This window comes from Polypterus senegalus, chromosome 14, assembly GCF_016835505.1.
Source record: "Polypterus senegalus isolate Bchr_013 chromosome 14, ASM1683550v1, whole genome shotgun sequence".
NCBI lineage: Eukaryota > Metazoa > Chordata > Cladistia > Polypteriformes > Polypteridae > Polypterus > Polypterus senegalus.
In genome coordinates this window covers 9,085,192-9,102,209 of record NC_053167.1, presented here as the reverse complement: position 1 = coordinate 9,102,209, position 17,018 = coordinate 9,085,192, and the positions used below count along the sequence as shown (strand labels likewise).

Sequence of the window (17,018 nt, the reverse complement as noted above, 5' to 3'; positions counted from 1 at the left end):
AACGCTGGCTTCTTTTAAAAGGGAGCAGTGTAATGACGATTCCTTGAAGTTTGCCAAAAATGCAGTGGTCCTTGTCAATGCCCAGCGCACTAACCAGTCGATGCCACAGGGTCCTCACTTTGTGTTAGAAAACGACCTTCTGTATCGCATAGCAGAGCATGACTAACAGGAGAGAAGGCTACAGCTAATCCTGCGGACCTTCCGGCGGCAGGTCCGAGTTAGCACACGCCCACCTCCTAAGTGGCCATTTGGGCACCTAGAAAATCCTTGAGCAGATCAAGCTCTGCTTCTATTGACCGGGAATCATTGAAGAGGTTCATTGCTTTTGCACTTCATGCCTGGAGTGTCAATTGCGACAAATTCCTAGGAAGGACCGTGCTCCTTTCATTCCTATTCCCCCGTTTGATGTTCCCTTTCACAGAATTGGAGTTGATTTAGTTGAACCTCTAGAGCCCTCAGCCCGAGGACACAAGTACATTTTAGTCCTTGTGGATTATGCTACCAAATACCCCGAAGCTGTTCTCGATCAGATCCCTTCTCCAGTCAGCCCCACTCACTCGGCTAGCTTCGACTTCAGTGTGGATTTAAGTCACAGACAACGAGGGGAGCTGGAAATGGTTATCCTGCCTGTCCTGAAGGTAGCAAGTGAAAACGCTGGAAGGACCTCTTTGAGCATGACATTGTGACAGAGCCCAGGTTTATAGTCCGAGAATGTCTGTATCGTCTTCCCAAGGCAAAAAGAGCTGAAGTGGAGCTTGAGATAAAGCACATGCTGGAACTAGGTGGAATCAAGGAAAGTCATAGCGACCAATACAATGGGACTGGACCAGGGACTAAGCCCGACAGGAGTTGGAGGTTTTGCAACGACTTATGTCAACTTAACCAAGTCTTCCAATTTGATGCTTACCCAATGCCACGAGTGGATGACCTCCTCGAGGCTTGGACAGGCTCAATATTTGACCACACTGGACATGAAAGGGGTACTGGCAGGTTCCTTTAAAACGGACCACACGAAGGTTAAGACTGCGTTTAGCACACCTAGCAGATACTGGCTGTACCGTGTCCTTCCATTTGGGTTGCACGGTGCTCCAGCAACCTTCCAGCATCTGGTGGACAAAGTACTCAGGCCTCATAACTCATACAGTGCTGCCTACCTGGCTGACGTGGTCATCTATTCCAGCACATGGATGGAACACCTAAAGCAGGTAAAAGAGGTATTGCGGACACTTGGTGAGGCTGGGCTTCAGATTAATCCCAAGAAATGTTTCTTTGGATCGAGCGAAGCCAAGTATTTAGGCTACCTGGTGGTTCGGGGTACCTTGATGTCACAGTGCTCCAAAGTAGATGTCTTTCTGAAATGACCCCGTCCGAGAACCAAGCAGCAGGTCCAAGCCTTTTGTGGGGTACTACAACCGGTTTGTGCCCCAGTTCTCAGAGAGAGCGGCACCCTAGACCGATTTAACAAAGAAGAGGGCCCCAAACATTGTGGTATAGACTGAAAAGACAGGCGCTGCATTTAGTGACTTGAAGCAGGCCCTTACGTCCACACCTATTTTGAAAGCACCTAACCTTTTCTTTACCTTTCATCCTCCAGATGGACGCTTTGGACACAGGCCTGGGGGTCATGCTGAGCCAAAGCGCCAAAAGGTGTAGAACACCCTATCATTTTCCTGAGCCGGAAACTGTTGGACCGGGAGACAAGGTACGCGGCGGTGGAGAGAAAGGCTTTGGTGATTAAATGGCCGATTACTCAGCTGAGGTACTACCTGCTGGGCCGGGAATTCACCCCTGTCTCAGACTATGCACCTTTACAGTGGATGGCCCTAAACAAAAGGAGTCAAATTTTATTGTTATTATACAACACACATACATTTGGTTTGTGCCTGTAATAGCCGCTGTACATTTATAGTACTTGCAAAAGTTTTTTCCCCCCACTTTTCTCTGTCACGATCTTGGTATAAATTTGCCATATAAAAACGCATTCTAAAGTAAAGTGTCTTATGAATTTTGAAAATACGTTCTCTGTTCTTGAAGCTTATAAGGAAGCTTAATGGAACAGGAGTCCACAGGTGAATAAAAGACTAAAAAAAAAAAATAAAATTACCAAATATGTCCACTTTGAAGCAGCAAAAGTTTGGTCCAAGAAAACATACCTTCTGTTTATGAGGCATTCTTGTGATGAAAGAAAATTTAAATCACAGATTCATGGAACTAATTCTTAAGGTAAGAATACATTTCCTGATTGCTTTTCTGCTCAGTCTCCGTCATAGGTGGAATTATGACAACCCAGAAGCAAAGACACAAAGCTATATTCTGCTTCTAGTCCTGCTTTTGCAGCAGTTATGTTTTGTCATGCTTTTAACAGACAGATATTGCTCAAATAATTGTGAACCGGCACTCCTAAAGTAGTCCAAATCTGTGTGTTTGCTCTATGAACGACTGGCACCCTGTCCAGGGATAATTCCTTGCTTGTGCCCAATGATTGCGGGCATAGTCTCCAGCTGCCCAGCGACTCTGCCCTGGATAAATGGGTTACGATGATGGCTGCCTGTCTGTTCAGTTCTTGTCACCAGATTACATACCATACGACTGCTCAATATTCTCTCTCAAGCCTTATTTCTCTAGTAGCCTTAGGCAGGTTTTGCAACATTTTAAAGCCATCCATATAATGGAGTCGTGTGCCGTTTTCAGTTATTGACTAAATGTCTACGGAGCCGACAACAATTCACACCGGTGCATCAGCATTCAACACTGGGTTCATGGTGATGGCTTTCCAATGTGAATCCACACGGAGGAAGACAAACAGGGTAGTTAGAGAAGTGAAATGTACAGCAGATCTTTTAGAGTGGCCGAATCTGAACACAATGGTTTGCTTTGACCTTCTTAAAACCGACACAGATATGCAGTTTGGTAATGTGTGTAATCTCAAGATTCAGATCCATACTTGATAACATTTATGGCTGGAAAAATGGAGGGATTTAGTTTTATGGCACACTTGTGTAGCCTTAAACCCTATTGTAAACTACAAGAACAGAGAAAGTGCCTTATGAGGTACACGTATAGTGAAAAAATAAACTTGAAAAATCGCACACTTATACATTAATACCATAGCCACGTGTCAGCAGACCTCTAGTGTAGCAATCGTACAAGACATAACTGGGGAAACCCCAAACAAACATGGAAAGAATGTTCATACATACACACATTATATATACACACACATATACATATAAAAAAAAAATCTAAAGCTAGATCAGCAAAGGAGGTTCCTAGAAGAGACTCACCTAAACATCAGGCCTCTTGTAATGAAGCATTTAAGAACAGCTTAACACAGTATACTGTAACTGTTTGTACCTTGGAACTGCGTCCATGCCATCATTTAATAGCTTCACATCTATTAGATCAGAAATACAAAGTATTTACAAAAACTATTGCATTTGTCTCTCAAACAGTTCCATGTTCCAATCATGCCACAATTAAAAAAAAAAAAAAAAAAAAGTATATATACCCAAAAATGTTATTACAAAATGAGAAATGAAAACTCGTAAAAAAAGTATTTTTCACTTAAGAACATAAAGGGACTATTTTTGAAATTTAGCTTCTCCCTTAACATGGAAGATAACCTACCATTCTCCCTTACTAGCATAATTCATGGCCAAACACTGCAAGGGTACCGATCAGTTAACAGTTTTCACTTTATTAAAGACCTTTTAAAAAAAAAAAAAAAATACAACTGAAAACAAAACAAAAAACACACATTCTTTAAGTTACAAAACACACAAAAACAAGTATATTAAATATAAAAATATACATAGTTAATTGAAAATTTTCAACTTCTCTGATCTTCAGCGGCAGCATACATTTCATGCAGATGGGCTTTGTAGCCTAAAAGGGAGAAAGAGATAGAAATCGATTAGTTTTAAAGTCAGGCATCTGACGGACCCCCACACCCCCAACACCACACACTCCTGACCCAAGATAGCGGTAGAGGTCTTTGTTGTTGATGCAACTCTCACATTTTACAAGCAGTATGCATGTAGCAAATATTCTAACCAACACAGCTACTTAAGTATGAAAGGACACTGCAAGTTCAGGTTTTAGAACACTTTGTACAGTATATACAATCTGTGTATTTCGAGAGCTTTCAAAAGCTCATAATTCAGTCCAACAAGGTCATTTAGTTGAACTTTAGCTATACCTCATCTAGATACTACTTAATGTACATGACTTCACTCCAGGTTCTAGTGACCACTTCTCTGAAGTACATTTAGGTCTTTACTGTGAATGCCCCTCTCATTAATCATCAAACTACTTAACTGAAGAACGTCTTCTGCATCAAAATTATAGATATGTTTGAGAATTGAGAAAGACAGAGAAAAAGAAAAAAAAAAACCCAACTCGACACCACCCTACACAGCCTTCTTTTCAGAAATGGAAACAACCTTCGATGGGGTTTTAGTATATTCAGATACACATTCTCAAAATAAGCAATTCTGGGACGCCATTTCTGACCCAGGACATTAATGCTGCTTTCTTGTGGCTCCAAACACCAACAGAACACCCCAACTGACAAACGCATACTTGAGTGGGATCTGAACCACGGAACCTCACATTAAAAAAAGTCAGATGCATTACCAAAGGACTGTAAACCTTTTCCAAAACCAAAATTTTACCTCGCCAGACAGATTAAACTAGTGAACAACGTGTGTTCATTTTTCACAATGCCTTCCATTTACTCCGTATCGTGATAACATCGATTACTAATTCTAGGATGTCTGAATTCAAGAAAACTACAGGAAACTTCATCCACTCTCATAGTCCGAATCTACAGATTTATAGTTGATTTTTGGAAGGAGAACACAAAAAAAAAAAAAAACCCACACACCACAACACACAAGACCGTAGGAATCAAACCTGATACCACACATTTAATAACAAACTACTTTTAAGTATTGCTTTTTTGCCTGGAGGATAACATGGCCAGTCTTTTATAAATTAGGCACCATTATACATCTCCACATGTCATCTCCTTCCAGTGGGGGACTGAATTTGGAAGAAAACCTATTAAGAGGTTCAGACCAAAGCAGAAAATGGTTTGAAACCATGCCAACCTGCCCTAAGGCATACAGGGTAATAAGCAAGTGTGAAAACAAAAACAAAATTAAAAGCTTTGATTTACGGAGTAGGACTATGCAACCACAGGACAGTAATTCAAGTATCAAGAACCTTTCACACTCCACTACCCAGCAAAATATTAAAATTTAAGAAGCCATCACAAAAATACCTACCTTGCTGATTGGGCCATAGTTGTGCTGCATGGGTGTTCAATGGACTTTCATTATTTGGTTCTGCAAAAGATTACCAAAAATCACATTAAAAATAGGAAAGTACAAAACCATAAGTAAATACATCAGGAAATGGTTTCCAAATATTGAGCCTAGAAAACTTGGGTATACATTAGGTCTGGGCGAGGTCTTAATTTCATTTCAAAACAAAACACCTGCGTACAATACCATAACCTGTGCATTTGGAGGGTCGTTTGGAGAGGTGCAGATACACTTGTGGATTACAAATAATTAGCTGCTCTACATAAACATTGCATATAGTGTCTACACCGATGGTGATAGGGGGATTGTACTCGTGCTTTTAACTCATACGGCTCCTACAATAAACAGGCGTTTTCACAACTAGTTTAATTTTTCTCACACTAGTGGGACTACCACTGAAGTCCAGTTTGGTTAGGTAAATGAAAATACCAATTGCACCCTGGTGCAGACCAAAACAAGAATCTTTGGAAAGGGTGATCTGGGGGCAGTACCAAGAGTGGTTTCACTTGAGGTGCGAATGAGATTCGACACAGGACCGAACCAACTACATTAAATCATGGGCACTATGGGTAGAACTGTGAATGCCGAGGTAGTCACTCTAAACGTCTGACGGTAACCGAGCGTCTCATTCTCAGAATAATGAGTCAAAGGTTAACAAGAAGCATTATAAACAAAAAGGTACAAATAAACACAGGTACAAATGTAAATTGACAATTTGCACAAAACTCGTCCTGCAATTACCCGTCAATCAGAACAAACCACTTCTCTCCCACATGCAATCAAGTTGTAAATTCACTTCTGATTGATTCAAACAGCGCATATATAGGAGTGGAGAGAAATGAAGAGCTGGGGCTTGTCACACCAATAACCAAAATCCCTAATCTTATTGTGAAAGTGTTGCAGGGCATTCTCTCAATTTGCACACTAACTTTCATACATACAGTATAGTAAATGTTACACATTCCACAATGAACATTAATACATAGAAAAAGGCAGTTGAAGCAAGCAACACTTGCTTATTTCAGAAAACCGTATATACTCGACAGTAAGTTGGCACTTGATTTTACAGTATAATCATTTTTGGTATTCTATAACGTTGGTCGTGTAAGTCGAATGTGGAATACTCACAATATTGGTACGAGGGATTATGCTATGCGAATGCCCACCTGAGAGAGTAACCACGGAGCACACAGCCTTTTTTTTCCACTATGCGAGTAGGAATGCGGCAATGCACTCCTAACCTCACTCTATCGTGTCCAAATACCCAAAACTATTCCAAAGCAACGTTTGCACCGTTTTGCGTCTCTCACACCCTCAAACCTTTATCGTAAAAGCATCCCTTATGTATGATGGAGCGTTCAATCAGAAGAAAATATGAAGCTGCTTTTAAATTAAACGTTGTTAAAACAGCGAAAGAAATTGGTAACTGCACTGCCCCGACAAAATTCAATGCATCTGAGAAACTGATACAAGATTGGAAGAAGCAAGATGTAAAAAAACAAAAATAAAAATGAAGTGTCGCATTTTTGAACAGGCACATAAATCTGGGTCTGATTTTATGATGGAGGTTTCAAGACCAACTTATACATGAGCATATACAGTAATTCGGTTTGTACCAAGCATAGTAATGCATAATTTTCAAGTAGTTCTCCAATTGTTTTGTTAATAGTTTTGCTCACACAGCTGTAGTTAGGAAAATTTAATTTAAAAAATGTAAAATTTTCTGATTTTAATTTTTGTATTTTAGTTTTGTTCGGTGTCCTTGAGTGTTTAGAAAGGCGCCTATAAATAAAATGTATTAAAATTTCCTCAGATGTCTAAAAGTCCAGTGATGTGGCCTGCCAAACTTCTCATCCCCAGTAAATTTTCTCTGGAAAGGCACTAAAAGATGTACAAAGATTCATTCATGCATTTTATTTAAATTAAGAGTTCAGGTTTGTGGGTATCTGATGTTTATGTCTTCAGCTAGACAGTTTGAGTCTTCTGGATGCTGGATTGAATACCAACACACACACAGGCCTGAACCTGGTACTTAACACTGAAGCAATGGGGCAGGAATACTAACAAAAGGAAAATTCGAATTTCTTTTCAAAGGACACTTTACCAAATGTCTTATGGCAGAAACACAGTATTAACACAATTGAAACCAAAACCACCAACAAATTCATTACAGGAGTAAAAACTCATTCTCAAAAACAGTATGTAAAAATTGTCCACCTCTAGCATTAATACGTTACGCTGTGCTGTTAAATATGAGCTGCATTCAATTTATGCACAGAGTGATAGAGGAAATGACAGTAATGAAGCATAGTGTTGAAACAAGAGCACCATCTAGTGCAGCTTTGGATTTGTTGCCATCTATACACTTGGCAAAGGCCACATTTTTGTTGTTTACATCTTACTGGAACATTTCGGTATCAACTTCATGGTTTGGGGAATTAACCCCTAGGAAAATTAAACATTTCCATTTTAGTTTAGGAGAACTGGTGGCGGAGCCCTTAACAAATAAAAACATTTTAAAACCACCCACAATGCAGAACGGCAGCAACCTCCTTCATTACAGCTTCAGTGTTTTATGTAAACTGGAAATCCCAACTCTCCACCTTTTAACTCAGCTATGTAACCTAAAACCCTAAAGCACAAGTCTTGCACCCTAAAGTATGTTTAGTGCAGTTGCACCCAACAATTTTACAGCGAGATATCCAAGAAAATGGTTACAGGTGATGGGAAGGATTATGAGATTTTACCATTTTCTGCTCTAATTTTGTAGAGAAACAAAGAACAAGGAGATGCCTTTAAATTAATGAGGAATCCCAAATCTAGAATTTGTTTGAAGAAAAACAAAACCACAGATCTTACAACTCTCCTGAAGGAAGGATATTTCAAATGTGAGGTGTAGGTGTAGCCTTCGAAGTCTGAGGACACTGCTATTGTGGGCAGCATCATGAGTGGGCAGGAGGAGGAGTACAGGAAGCTAATCAAAGACTTTGTTAAATGGTGCGACTCAAACCACTTACACCTTAACACCAGCAAGACCAAGGAGCTGGTGGTGGATTTTAGGAGGCCCAGGCCCCTCATGGACCTGGTGATCATCAGAGGTGACTGTGTGCAGAGGGTGCAGACCTATAAATATCTGGGAGTGCAGCTGGATGACAAATTGGACTGGACTGCCAATACTGATGCTTTATGTAGGAAAGGTCAGAGCAGACTATACTTTGAGAAGATTGTCATCCTTCAACATCTGCAGTAAGATGCTGCAGATGTTCTACCAGACGGTTGTGGCGAGTGCCCTCTTCTACGCAGTGGTGTGCTGGGGAGGCAGCATAAGGATGAAAGACGCCTCACGCCTGGACAAACTTGTTAAGAAGGCAGGCTCTATTGTAGGAGTAAAGTTGGACAGTTTAACATCTGTGGCAGAGCGACGGGCATTAAGCAAACTCCTGTCAATCATGGAGAATCCACTGCATCCACTACAGTGTCATCTCCAGGCAGAGGAGTAGCTTCAGTGACAGACTGCTGTCACTGTCCTGCTCTACTGACAGACTGAGGAGATCGTTCCTCCCCCACACTATGCGACTTTTCAATTCCACCCGGGGGAGTAAATGCTAACATTAATTTTAATTTTTTTTAATTTCATTTTTAATTAATACTTAATTGAATTGTTTCTTTGTATCAGTATACTGCTGCTGGATTATGTGAATTTCCCCTTGGGGTTAATAAAGTATCTATCTAAAAGACAATCTGTTAGATTAGGTTTTGTCAATGTGTCTTAATATTGCTAAACAAAGTGGGTTTAGTGTAATCCACTTAAGGGTAGAACTGCTAAAATGATTACCATATAAATCGGGTCTTGAAATCTGAAGAAAAAAAAAAAACGATCATAAAAATCGGACCAACTTATATGCCAGTTCAAAAATGCGACACTTATTTATTTATTTTTTTTTTTAAAACATCTTCTTGCCTCCTCCAATCTCAGTAGTTTCTCAGACACATTGAATTTTGTTGCAGCAGCGCAGTTACCAATTTCTTTTGCCACTTCGACTTTTAATTTAAAACCAGCTTCATATTTTCTTCTGATCGAACACTCCATCGTAGATAAGGGATGCTCTTATGATAAAAGGTGTATGAGGGTGTGAGATAGAAAAAACATAAAATAGTGCAAATGTTACTTCGGAATAGTTTGGGTATCACCGGGTGGTCACGCAGGCACAATGAATACAAAAAACAAAAAGGCAGTGTGCTCTGTAGTTACTCTCTCAGGTGGGTGTTGGTCCAAAAGATAACATGCTAATACCAGGAGTTTTCTGCATTTGACTTATACGACCGACATTATAAAATATGGGAAATATGGTAAAAATCAAGCCCCGACTTATCAGCGGGAGAACTTAAATGCGAGTATATACGGTATGCTTTAAGGCTTAAACATACTGTATAATATAATGATGACAGCCTATTGATCACACTGGACTGCAAGGCACCACCCAAAGTTAAATTGTAATCTTACCAAATTGTCTAACATACCAAAATCTTCATATTCTTGTCTGAAATAGATATATTCCTAAAATGTGGATCGATACTTGTAGCCCTATGTATATTGCCAATAGAGGATATCAGACACAATATTCATGTCTGTGCGGTTGACTTAATTCTTACAACTAAATCTCAAGGTTAAGTTTCTCTACAATGGGGTTCTCAAACCAAGGACGAGAAATTAGTGAGGCTTTTCCCTTAAAGAGCAAAGTGTGCCAATTCAAATACTTGAGCATAACTTACTACAGGAATATTTTTCTCTCTCAATTATTAAGTCTAAATTACAATTAACTCGTACAGGGACAAGGGTCAGAACTAGAAAGAGATGGTAACAGGTCACAAATTGCTCTAATCCAAATCCAATTTTAACTTAAAGAATTTACAAAAGATATTGATTAGCGAGTGATCATAAAATGCTTCGGTTTGCATAACATTCCCAAGGCACAGCCTTTAATTAAAGGGCTCTGGAATGATACTTGCCAATACATCTTTACCTTGCATTAGGCAAGCACAAATAAGATTAGCAAGTAGTAATATATTACTGTTTTATAGGTTTATATGTGAAATGCATGCAATTTGCCTACATACAAGTTTACATTAAAAGGGATACAATTATTAGTGCTACTTTACATCGGTTTGGAGAACATTTTCAGTTTCGCAAAAATAATTTGCAACATGTGGACACCTATCATCCAAGCAGAATGATCCCTACAAATAAAATGAACTACTGGACATGTTTAACTATACATTTTCACCTGTGAAAAAACATTTAAATTTTAGTCAGCTGTGCATAATCACTCGCCTCTTTCCTAAATTGTTTCCTTACAATTTAGAAGTCAGTCCCAGACAGGATGGAAGCTCATTGGCAGCTGGACTGCCCTACTATGCCTCTGCATCACCCAAGCATACAATACTCAAGGCCAAGACAACAACTCAGTAGAAATCATTAAAGCTCAAGTTTGTACAGTAAGTACCTTTAAGGTGTTATAATTAGCCAAGAGTGGGATATGCGAGTCACTACAAATCAGGCCATCAAACCGACAGACAAAAATTTCAAGTCATTTAAATTCTTACAAGCTCCTAACTCACATTACACACAGATAAGACATAATCATGACACTTCAATATGTTGAAGAAAACTCCTCTTACCTCCAAGGAGACTCTGAATAGACAGCAGGATAGAGCGAACATCATATAGCGCTGACCATTTCTCCTTCAGGATATCCAGACAAATGTTTCCTTGAGTGTCAACATTGGGATGGTAACATGAGGTAATAAATTTAACAGTGGGAGCATTGTAAGGGTATCCACTGGGAAACTCCAAGGACAGCTTATACCGAAGTCCTTCATAAACCTGTTAAAAGCAGCAACACAAATTAAACAAGAGAAATACTGAAGTAAAATCTGTAGAATCAAATAATTGTAAATACGAAATTCCAAGCATCTATAAATCATGTTACTAAATGTGTGTGGGAAATATTAGAAAGTAAATGATGATTTGTAAAGGGACTGTCTGCTTATCTTATTGAGGGCTCTGGAGATATGAACCCAAGCAGATCAGTCATCCCTTTCCTTAGCAGAAGCCTAAAGATATTCACCAGGACGTCTATGGTGTGCCCAGGCAAGACAAGACTTTCTTCAGCATCTCTTGGAAAAAAAACCCAAGTGCTCATGTATTTAGTTTGCTGGAAAACCAGACTGCATGGTGGATATCTGTCACAGGCTATCAAAAGGACACGTAAAAGCAAAGAACGACCAAAAACAGACCCATAACTACTTGGTGGACACGTTTTCAACTAACAGGATGTAGCAGTTCTGTTAAGACTTCAAGCCCTATTACAAAAATAGCCTAAGGAAACAAAAGAATCCTTGCATTTTATTCAATTTGTAACTTAAACATAATGGAAGGAAAACAAAATAAAACACCACCAGCTGGAAAGTGGACCAAGAAGGAAATTGTAAGTAGCACTGTCAGAATTTAAACAAGTAGCGCCACTAGAGAGAGGGATTTTTATATTACACATCTCCATCTGAATCACATTAAAGATTTGCACATTGCTGGTAACCTGCAAGACAAAAATTTTACCCCTTAGCTCAGATAGATTTGAAGCTTTTAGAGGGCACCCCTTGCAGGCATGAAAACTTCAGACAGGGGACACTCACTGTTCCTGCTGGTCCAATAATGGTTCCAATCCACTTAAACAGATTATCAGACTCTGGAAAAGCTGAAATGCCTTTGTCACCAGACATCTACAAGGAAGAGGGTTGGGGGAAAAAAAAAAAAAAAACCTAAAATGTAGGTACAACTGAGCATATAATCTTATTAATGAATTTACAACATAAACTATCTACATACCATCAAAGTCATTAGTTCTTGCTGTAACCTGAAACAGAAGAAGGTAATCAGATTGGTCTTTCTAAAAAAGGTACAAAACAAACCAATTCATAATTCTTAATACACTCCAGAATACCTTTATGTGCCATGCATATCAAGTTCAGTGACCAATTTTCAAATACTCAATTTTTGTTAAAGCAAACATGGTACAGTAGGTAGCTTTAGTTAAGATGACATTCTCCAAAGATACCTTTTCTTGATGAATCAGTGAATTAAAGGGAAAAAAACCAATGTAACAATTACTTGCATTGCAATGGAGGTAGTTTAACAATTGCAACATATATGAATTTTCCCTGGAAACTTGTGTTAAATGAGACAATTTCAGAAAAATGAAACTCGGGAGCTTTCAACAGCAGTCATTAGGCACAAACCACCTACATTAAAGAAAAGTTCAAAATTTAAGAAAACAGGAGTGCAAGGTCTACGATGCAAGTTTACGGTAATAAAACCAAGTTGTCAGCATTTTTTTTTTTTTAAAAATATATAAAATCTTGTTACTGTCTTTTCTATGGATACAGATTCTCTTTTAACATAAACTGCCAAGAATTAAATTTTTTATGTCACCAGTCAAGTTAAAGGAAGCCACAATGAGCAGCATACATCATATGGATGTTTACAAGGACATTGTCTTTGTCTTACCAGGACACTATTTTCAAAACACTCACCTTGCAGATGTAAAATTATAATGAAAATGGAGTGCCTGTAATATCTATCAACACCTTCTTAATGGTTATGTTTTATATTTTTCAAAGTTAAAATATTCACACATGGTGAGATATAGATATCTATACACTGTATATATCTATAGATTATAGATAGATCTATATCATCCTGATACTTCAGAGGAATACCCCGCTAAAAGAATATTAAAAGTTTTTTGGGTATTACTATAAATATGAGGGGTAATTGATAAAAAACTTATTTTGGACTGTAAAATGTATTTAAAGTGTTTAGTTAGAGAACAGATAGGAGCCGAGGGGCATCAGTGCCAAATAGTGTGCTACTGCCATTAATAAAGTCAATAAATATTCTCTAATGAAAAGTTGGCTTTTTGGTGCTCACTGCTTTAATTACTTCATCACCAGAAGAAGGGCGAATAGTAAAATATTCCTATAATTAACACAAACTACAGCCTTTCCTGATAAGCTGGCTACATAGCTGGATGAAGTAATACTGTACAGCAAAAGGCACTTATCCTCAATTAGCTTAATTTTTACATTTTAAATTTTACATTTTCCACAGGAGCACAAGCAATTGCCAATTATCCTGAGTATAACTATGTACTGCCACATTTCCCGATCGTTTTCCAATTCTGTCGTCGTCTTTAATTTGTTGAAGGTCATCATTGGTGTATTCTTGATCACACTACATAAGGCTCAGCAGCAAGACTAGTATTTTTACAGTTAGTCATACCAATGGAGAAACAAGATCTACAAAACATTAACTATAATGATTTAGTATAAATCTCCCCAAGGTTCACTAACTGCACCATTCATAAACCTAGCTATAAGTGACAATGGACCGTGAAGTAAAAGATTATCACACACATATAGGGGATGAAGTGGGCAACCAGACCAAAAACAAAAATCCTAAAAATGGAGTAAAAAAAAAAAAAAAAAAGTACAAAAAAAAATATTCTTAGCTTCTAAGCAGGCAGGTTTTAAAAATGATACATCACCTAAAAATGTTAGAGTACTTGTTTTTAGTGATGACTGAGAAAAATGTAATCTACAGTTTTCATGCAGAATGAAAGAAAAATGGTTGAGATAGAATACAAGACAATAGTAACCAATGCTTTACATCAGCAAACAAAAAATCTCACATTATTCATGGTGCATAATTCACAAGTTATTCAAAAGACCACCCACCTTTCCCTCCCTCATTCATTGGGCAAGTGTCTGGCCTTCAATTTCAAAGCATAGTATTATGGGAATGCCATTCCCGTTTGTTTTATGCTGATTATATATTTTTAGTATAGGACTGGATAAGGAACATTTGAAACATACAAAAACAAGCAATGCAAGAGTTTTTTTCTCCCATATGGACATTAACACCATTTCCCAATGTTCTGCATTGCCCACCATTGGGTTCTATTGTATAATTTTGTTCTGTCTTGTTTTAAATGAAAAAAAAGGAGATTAAAATTCTCCATCATCGTTACACATGAGGTGGGTAACAAACATTTTTGGCTGGAATATCCCTTTAAAGCTTTCGTTTCTTGCTTCACCGAAGACTACCAATGTTAGCCACTTGGAATTCTTTCATTTAAAAATTATGCCACACTTACTACTATTGTACCGGGCATACAATTTATGCTTCCACAAAAGATAGGTTTTTAATATTTTTGAACTCAAGGTGAATTTTTATTATTTTTTTTTTTTTTTACAAAAAGTCATTTTGTAATAAAAATGAAAGACAATGCATGTAATATTACCTTTTGGATACAGAGCCTTTTGCCATGCTGCTTCCAGACTCCTTTGCTTTCCTGCTAGCAGCAGAAGCAATGGCAGGATCCATATTCTGTGAGGCCATCTTCTATTCAGATTTTCTTCTTTGCCAATTCAATCAGAGCAGTATTAAAGACTTCAATAGTGTAGTGAAGAAAGAGGGGGATATAGAAACAAAATGCACAAATTAGCATCTAACACAAAGCAGCGATTTAAAATTATGATTAGATGCACAACTCATACAAAAACTAAGTTCACAAATTTAAAAGCTGAATATAAACTGAATAACAGACCACAGAAACTGCTCCTTTCCACACTGCACTTTTAACTCTCTATTTTTAAGTGATGGAAAAGCGTACATGGATTTTCAATCATCCCCCGCGGGTCCAGTCAAGATGACAGGAAAAATTAAAAAGGTCATGTAAACAGTGGGAGTGCTGGTGAAAGTGCCCATGGTTGGATTGGCATCACGTCTCATGCTGGCTACTAACCGACATCTAACAACAGCTTCATTAGGCTCATGCTGCTGGCAAACCTATTCTGGATTGTTGCAAAGAAAGAATGGTGGTAGGGTGACTCATCGACCCTTTTGATGGGAGGTTTGTCAGCAGCTGGTAACTTTTTAAAGCGTTTGAATGCTTTGGAAAAACGTCACAATGTCAGCTACTAGATTTTAAATCACTCTTTGGGTTAGAAGTTTAAAGTAGAACAGGAATCAGGAAATAAAATTTCTCGGTTTTCTAAAACGACTGCTGAAGCCTGTACCCTTCGCACAACACACAAATAAGTCTTCGTTCTGTTTATCATCAACTGAACTGTGCTCTTATGAGTGAAACGGTTAACAAATTGCCACCTTAATTACATTTCGCGGTTAAAAACCTGTAAACACAAACGCTTTATTCCACTATCAGGTGTGACAGAAACAGAAAAGAAACTCCAGAAAACGCCATTGCCTTCATGACCGGCCCATGGAACACACACGGGCAGATCCAGACATAAAACGTTACATAATGTAGTACCATCCTCGAACTTGTAAGAATAAAAAAAAATCTAAACCGTGAAGTCGCTTCAATGAAGGATTACTAGTCGGTTCAAACCGAAAACAGAGGCCACCCCCTTCAACGGAAGAAGGGAAACGCCGTGAATTCAGGATCAAGGCAGTTCCTTTAAAACACCGATACCGTGCCGGTATATGGGGTTTATATACAGGTACATATATTAAAGGATTCTGCGCTTAGGCATCGCATGTGGCCGGGCTAGAAAGCTGCATTCATATGTACGGACTGATTATACGGCACACCATTTCGAACCAGCGGCGATGCCCACTCGCCCAAAACGCGGTTACCCTCTGGTGAAGATAATTTGGTTTGCAAGTTATTTCAAAAATCCTGCTGACACTTCGTTATTTCTGCGCCATCTCATCCTGATTTCACAAGTCATAAGCACACATTGTCACCTTACTCGATACGTTACCAACAAAAATCGCTAGTCATTATTACAATTAAATTTTTCCTCCATTTTGTTGCGTATTAGCAACTTAATGTGCACCCACCTTATAAACTTAGTTAATACTTTATCACAAGACGCTTACTCTTCGGCGAAACTTACCAACGAGTATCACCACAGTTGTATCCGCCAGCTACACACTTATCATTTAACTCTTATTTTACCAGTCCCGCCCCTCCGTTTGAATCATTTTAAAACACCCCTTTCAACCAATCGCTGACGTGAGTAGCTATCAACTACCAATGAAACACAGACTTAAGAAAACAAATAGAACATAAGACGCCTAGGCAACAGTAACCGCGAGTAACGCCTTCTAAGACGAACTGAACCCCCCACGATTGGCTGAAATTTCATCTAATCTGCAGCCGGGCCTTCTCGTTCTAGCAGCATTAGTGTTTCAGTGGTCGTTTGAGGCTGTTCCACTGGGCCGTGATACCATAAACGGAAACCCAGGTGTTGAAAACAATTTTTAATTGACTGAATGCTTCTTCCCCTCTCGCTACGTTTGGTAATAGCAAAAATAATAAAATATCGAGTACAAGTAGTCGAAATAAGTTTATACACGCGGATGCTAGACACACTCTGACAGAGTAAGGACCTCATAGTATAATCTTTGCGTTTCCGGAACGTGAGGAATTAATTTACGTGATAAGGGCATAAAGTTTAAGTGTCCCATCAAGACTGAGAATCCAGGGGTAGACTTAGATTTTATTGAAGACAACGCCTGAGAATACCCCATGAACAAGTGATAAGAGTGCTATTGTCCATAGTGTGTTGAGCTCAGATTGATTCTTGTATGGGCATCGACGGCAG

At 38.7% G+C, this 17,018-nt stretch overlaps 1 protein-coding gene across 2 annotated transcripts; it reads right to left on the bottom strand.

Annotated features, from left to right (window-relative positions):
* Nucleotides 1–3,761: 3,761 nt before the first annotated feature.
* On the bottom strand, nt 3,762–16,414 carry ube2c (ubiquitin-conjugating enzyme E2C). Of its 2 annotated transcripts, none has more exons than XM_039735664.1 (7): nt 16,308–16,414; nt 14,687–14,835; nt 12,214–12,241; nt 12,021–12,107; nt 11,007–11,211; nt 5,289–5,348; nt 3,762–3,885 (listed from the first exon to the last, which is right to left on the bottom strand). In XM_039735664.1, exons 2-7 carry the CDS (start codon nt 14,782–14,784, stop codon nt 3,830–3,832), a joined length of 534 nt encoding a protein of 177 aa, XP_039591598.1. In that variant the 5' UTR covers nt 14,785–14,835; nt 16,308–16,414; the 3' UTR covers nt 3,762–3,829. The 2 variants fall into 2 exon arrangements, with proteins under 2 accessions (XP_039591598.1, XP_039591599.1); XM_039735665.1 differs by having other exon boundaries at nt 16,252–16,349.
* Between the last annotated feature and the right edge of the window lie 604 nt (nt 16,415–17,018).

Excerpts from the sequence above, each read along its gene's own strand:
- ube2c (XM_039735664.1), bottom strand. The coding sequence starts at position 14,784 with ATGGCCTCACAGAATATGGATCCTGCCATTGCTTCTGCTGCTAGCAGG. Across the intron at positions 12,108-12,213 it reads AAGAACTAATGACTTTGATG|ATGTCTGGTGACAAAGGCAT; the intron begins GTATGTAGATAG and ends TCTTCCTTGTAG. Across the intron at positions 11,212-12,020 it reads TTATTGGACCAGCAGGAACA|GTTTATGAAGGACTTCGGTA; the intron begins GTGAGTGTCCCC and ends TGCTTTTAACAG.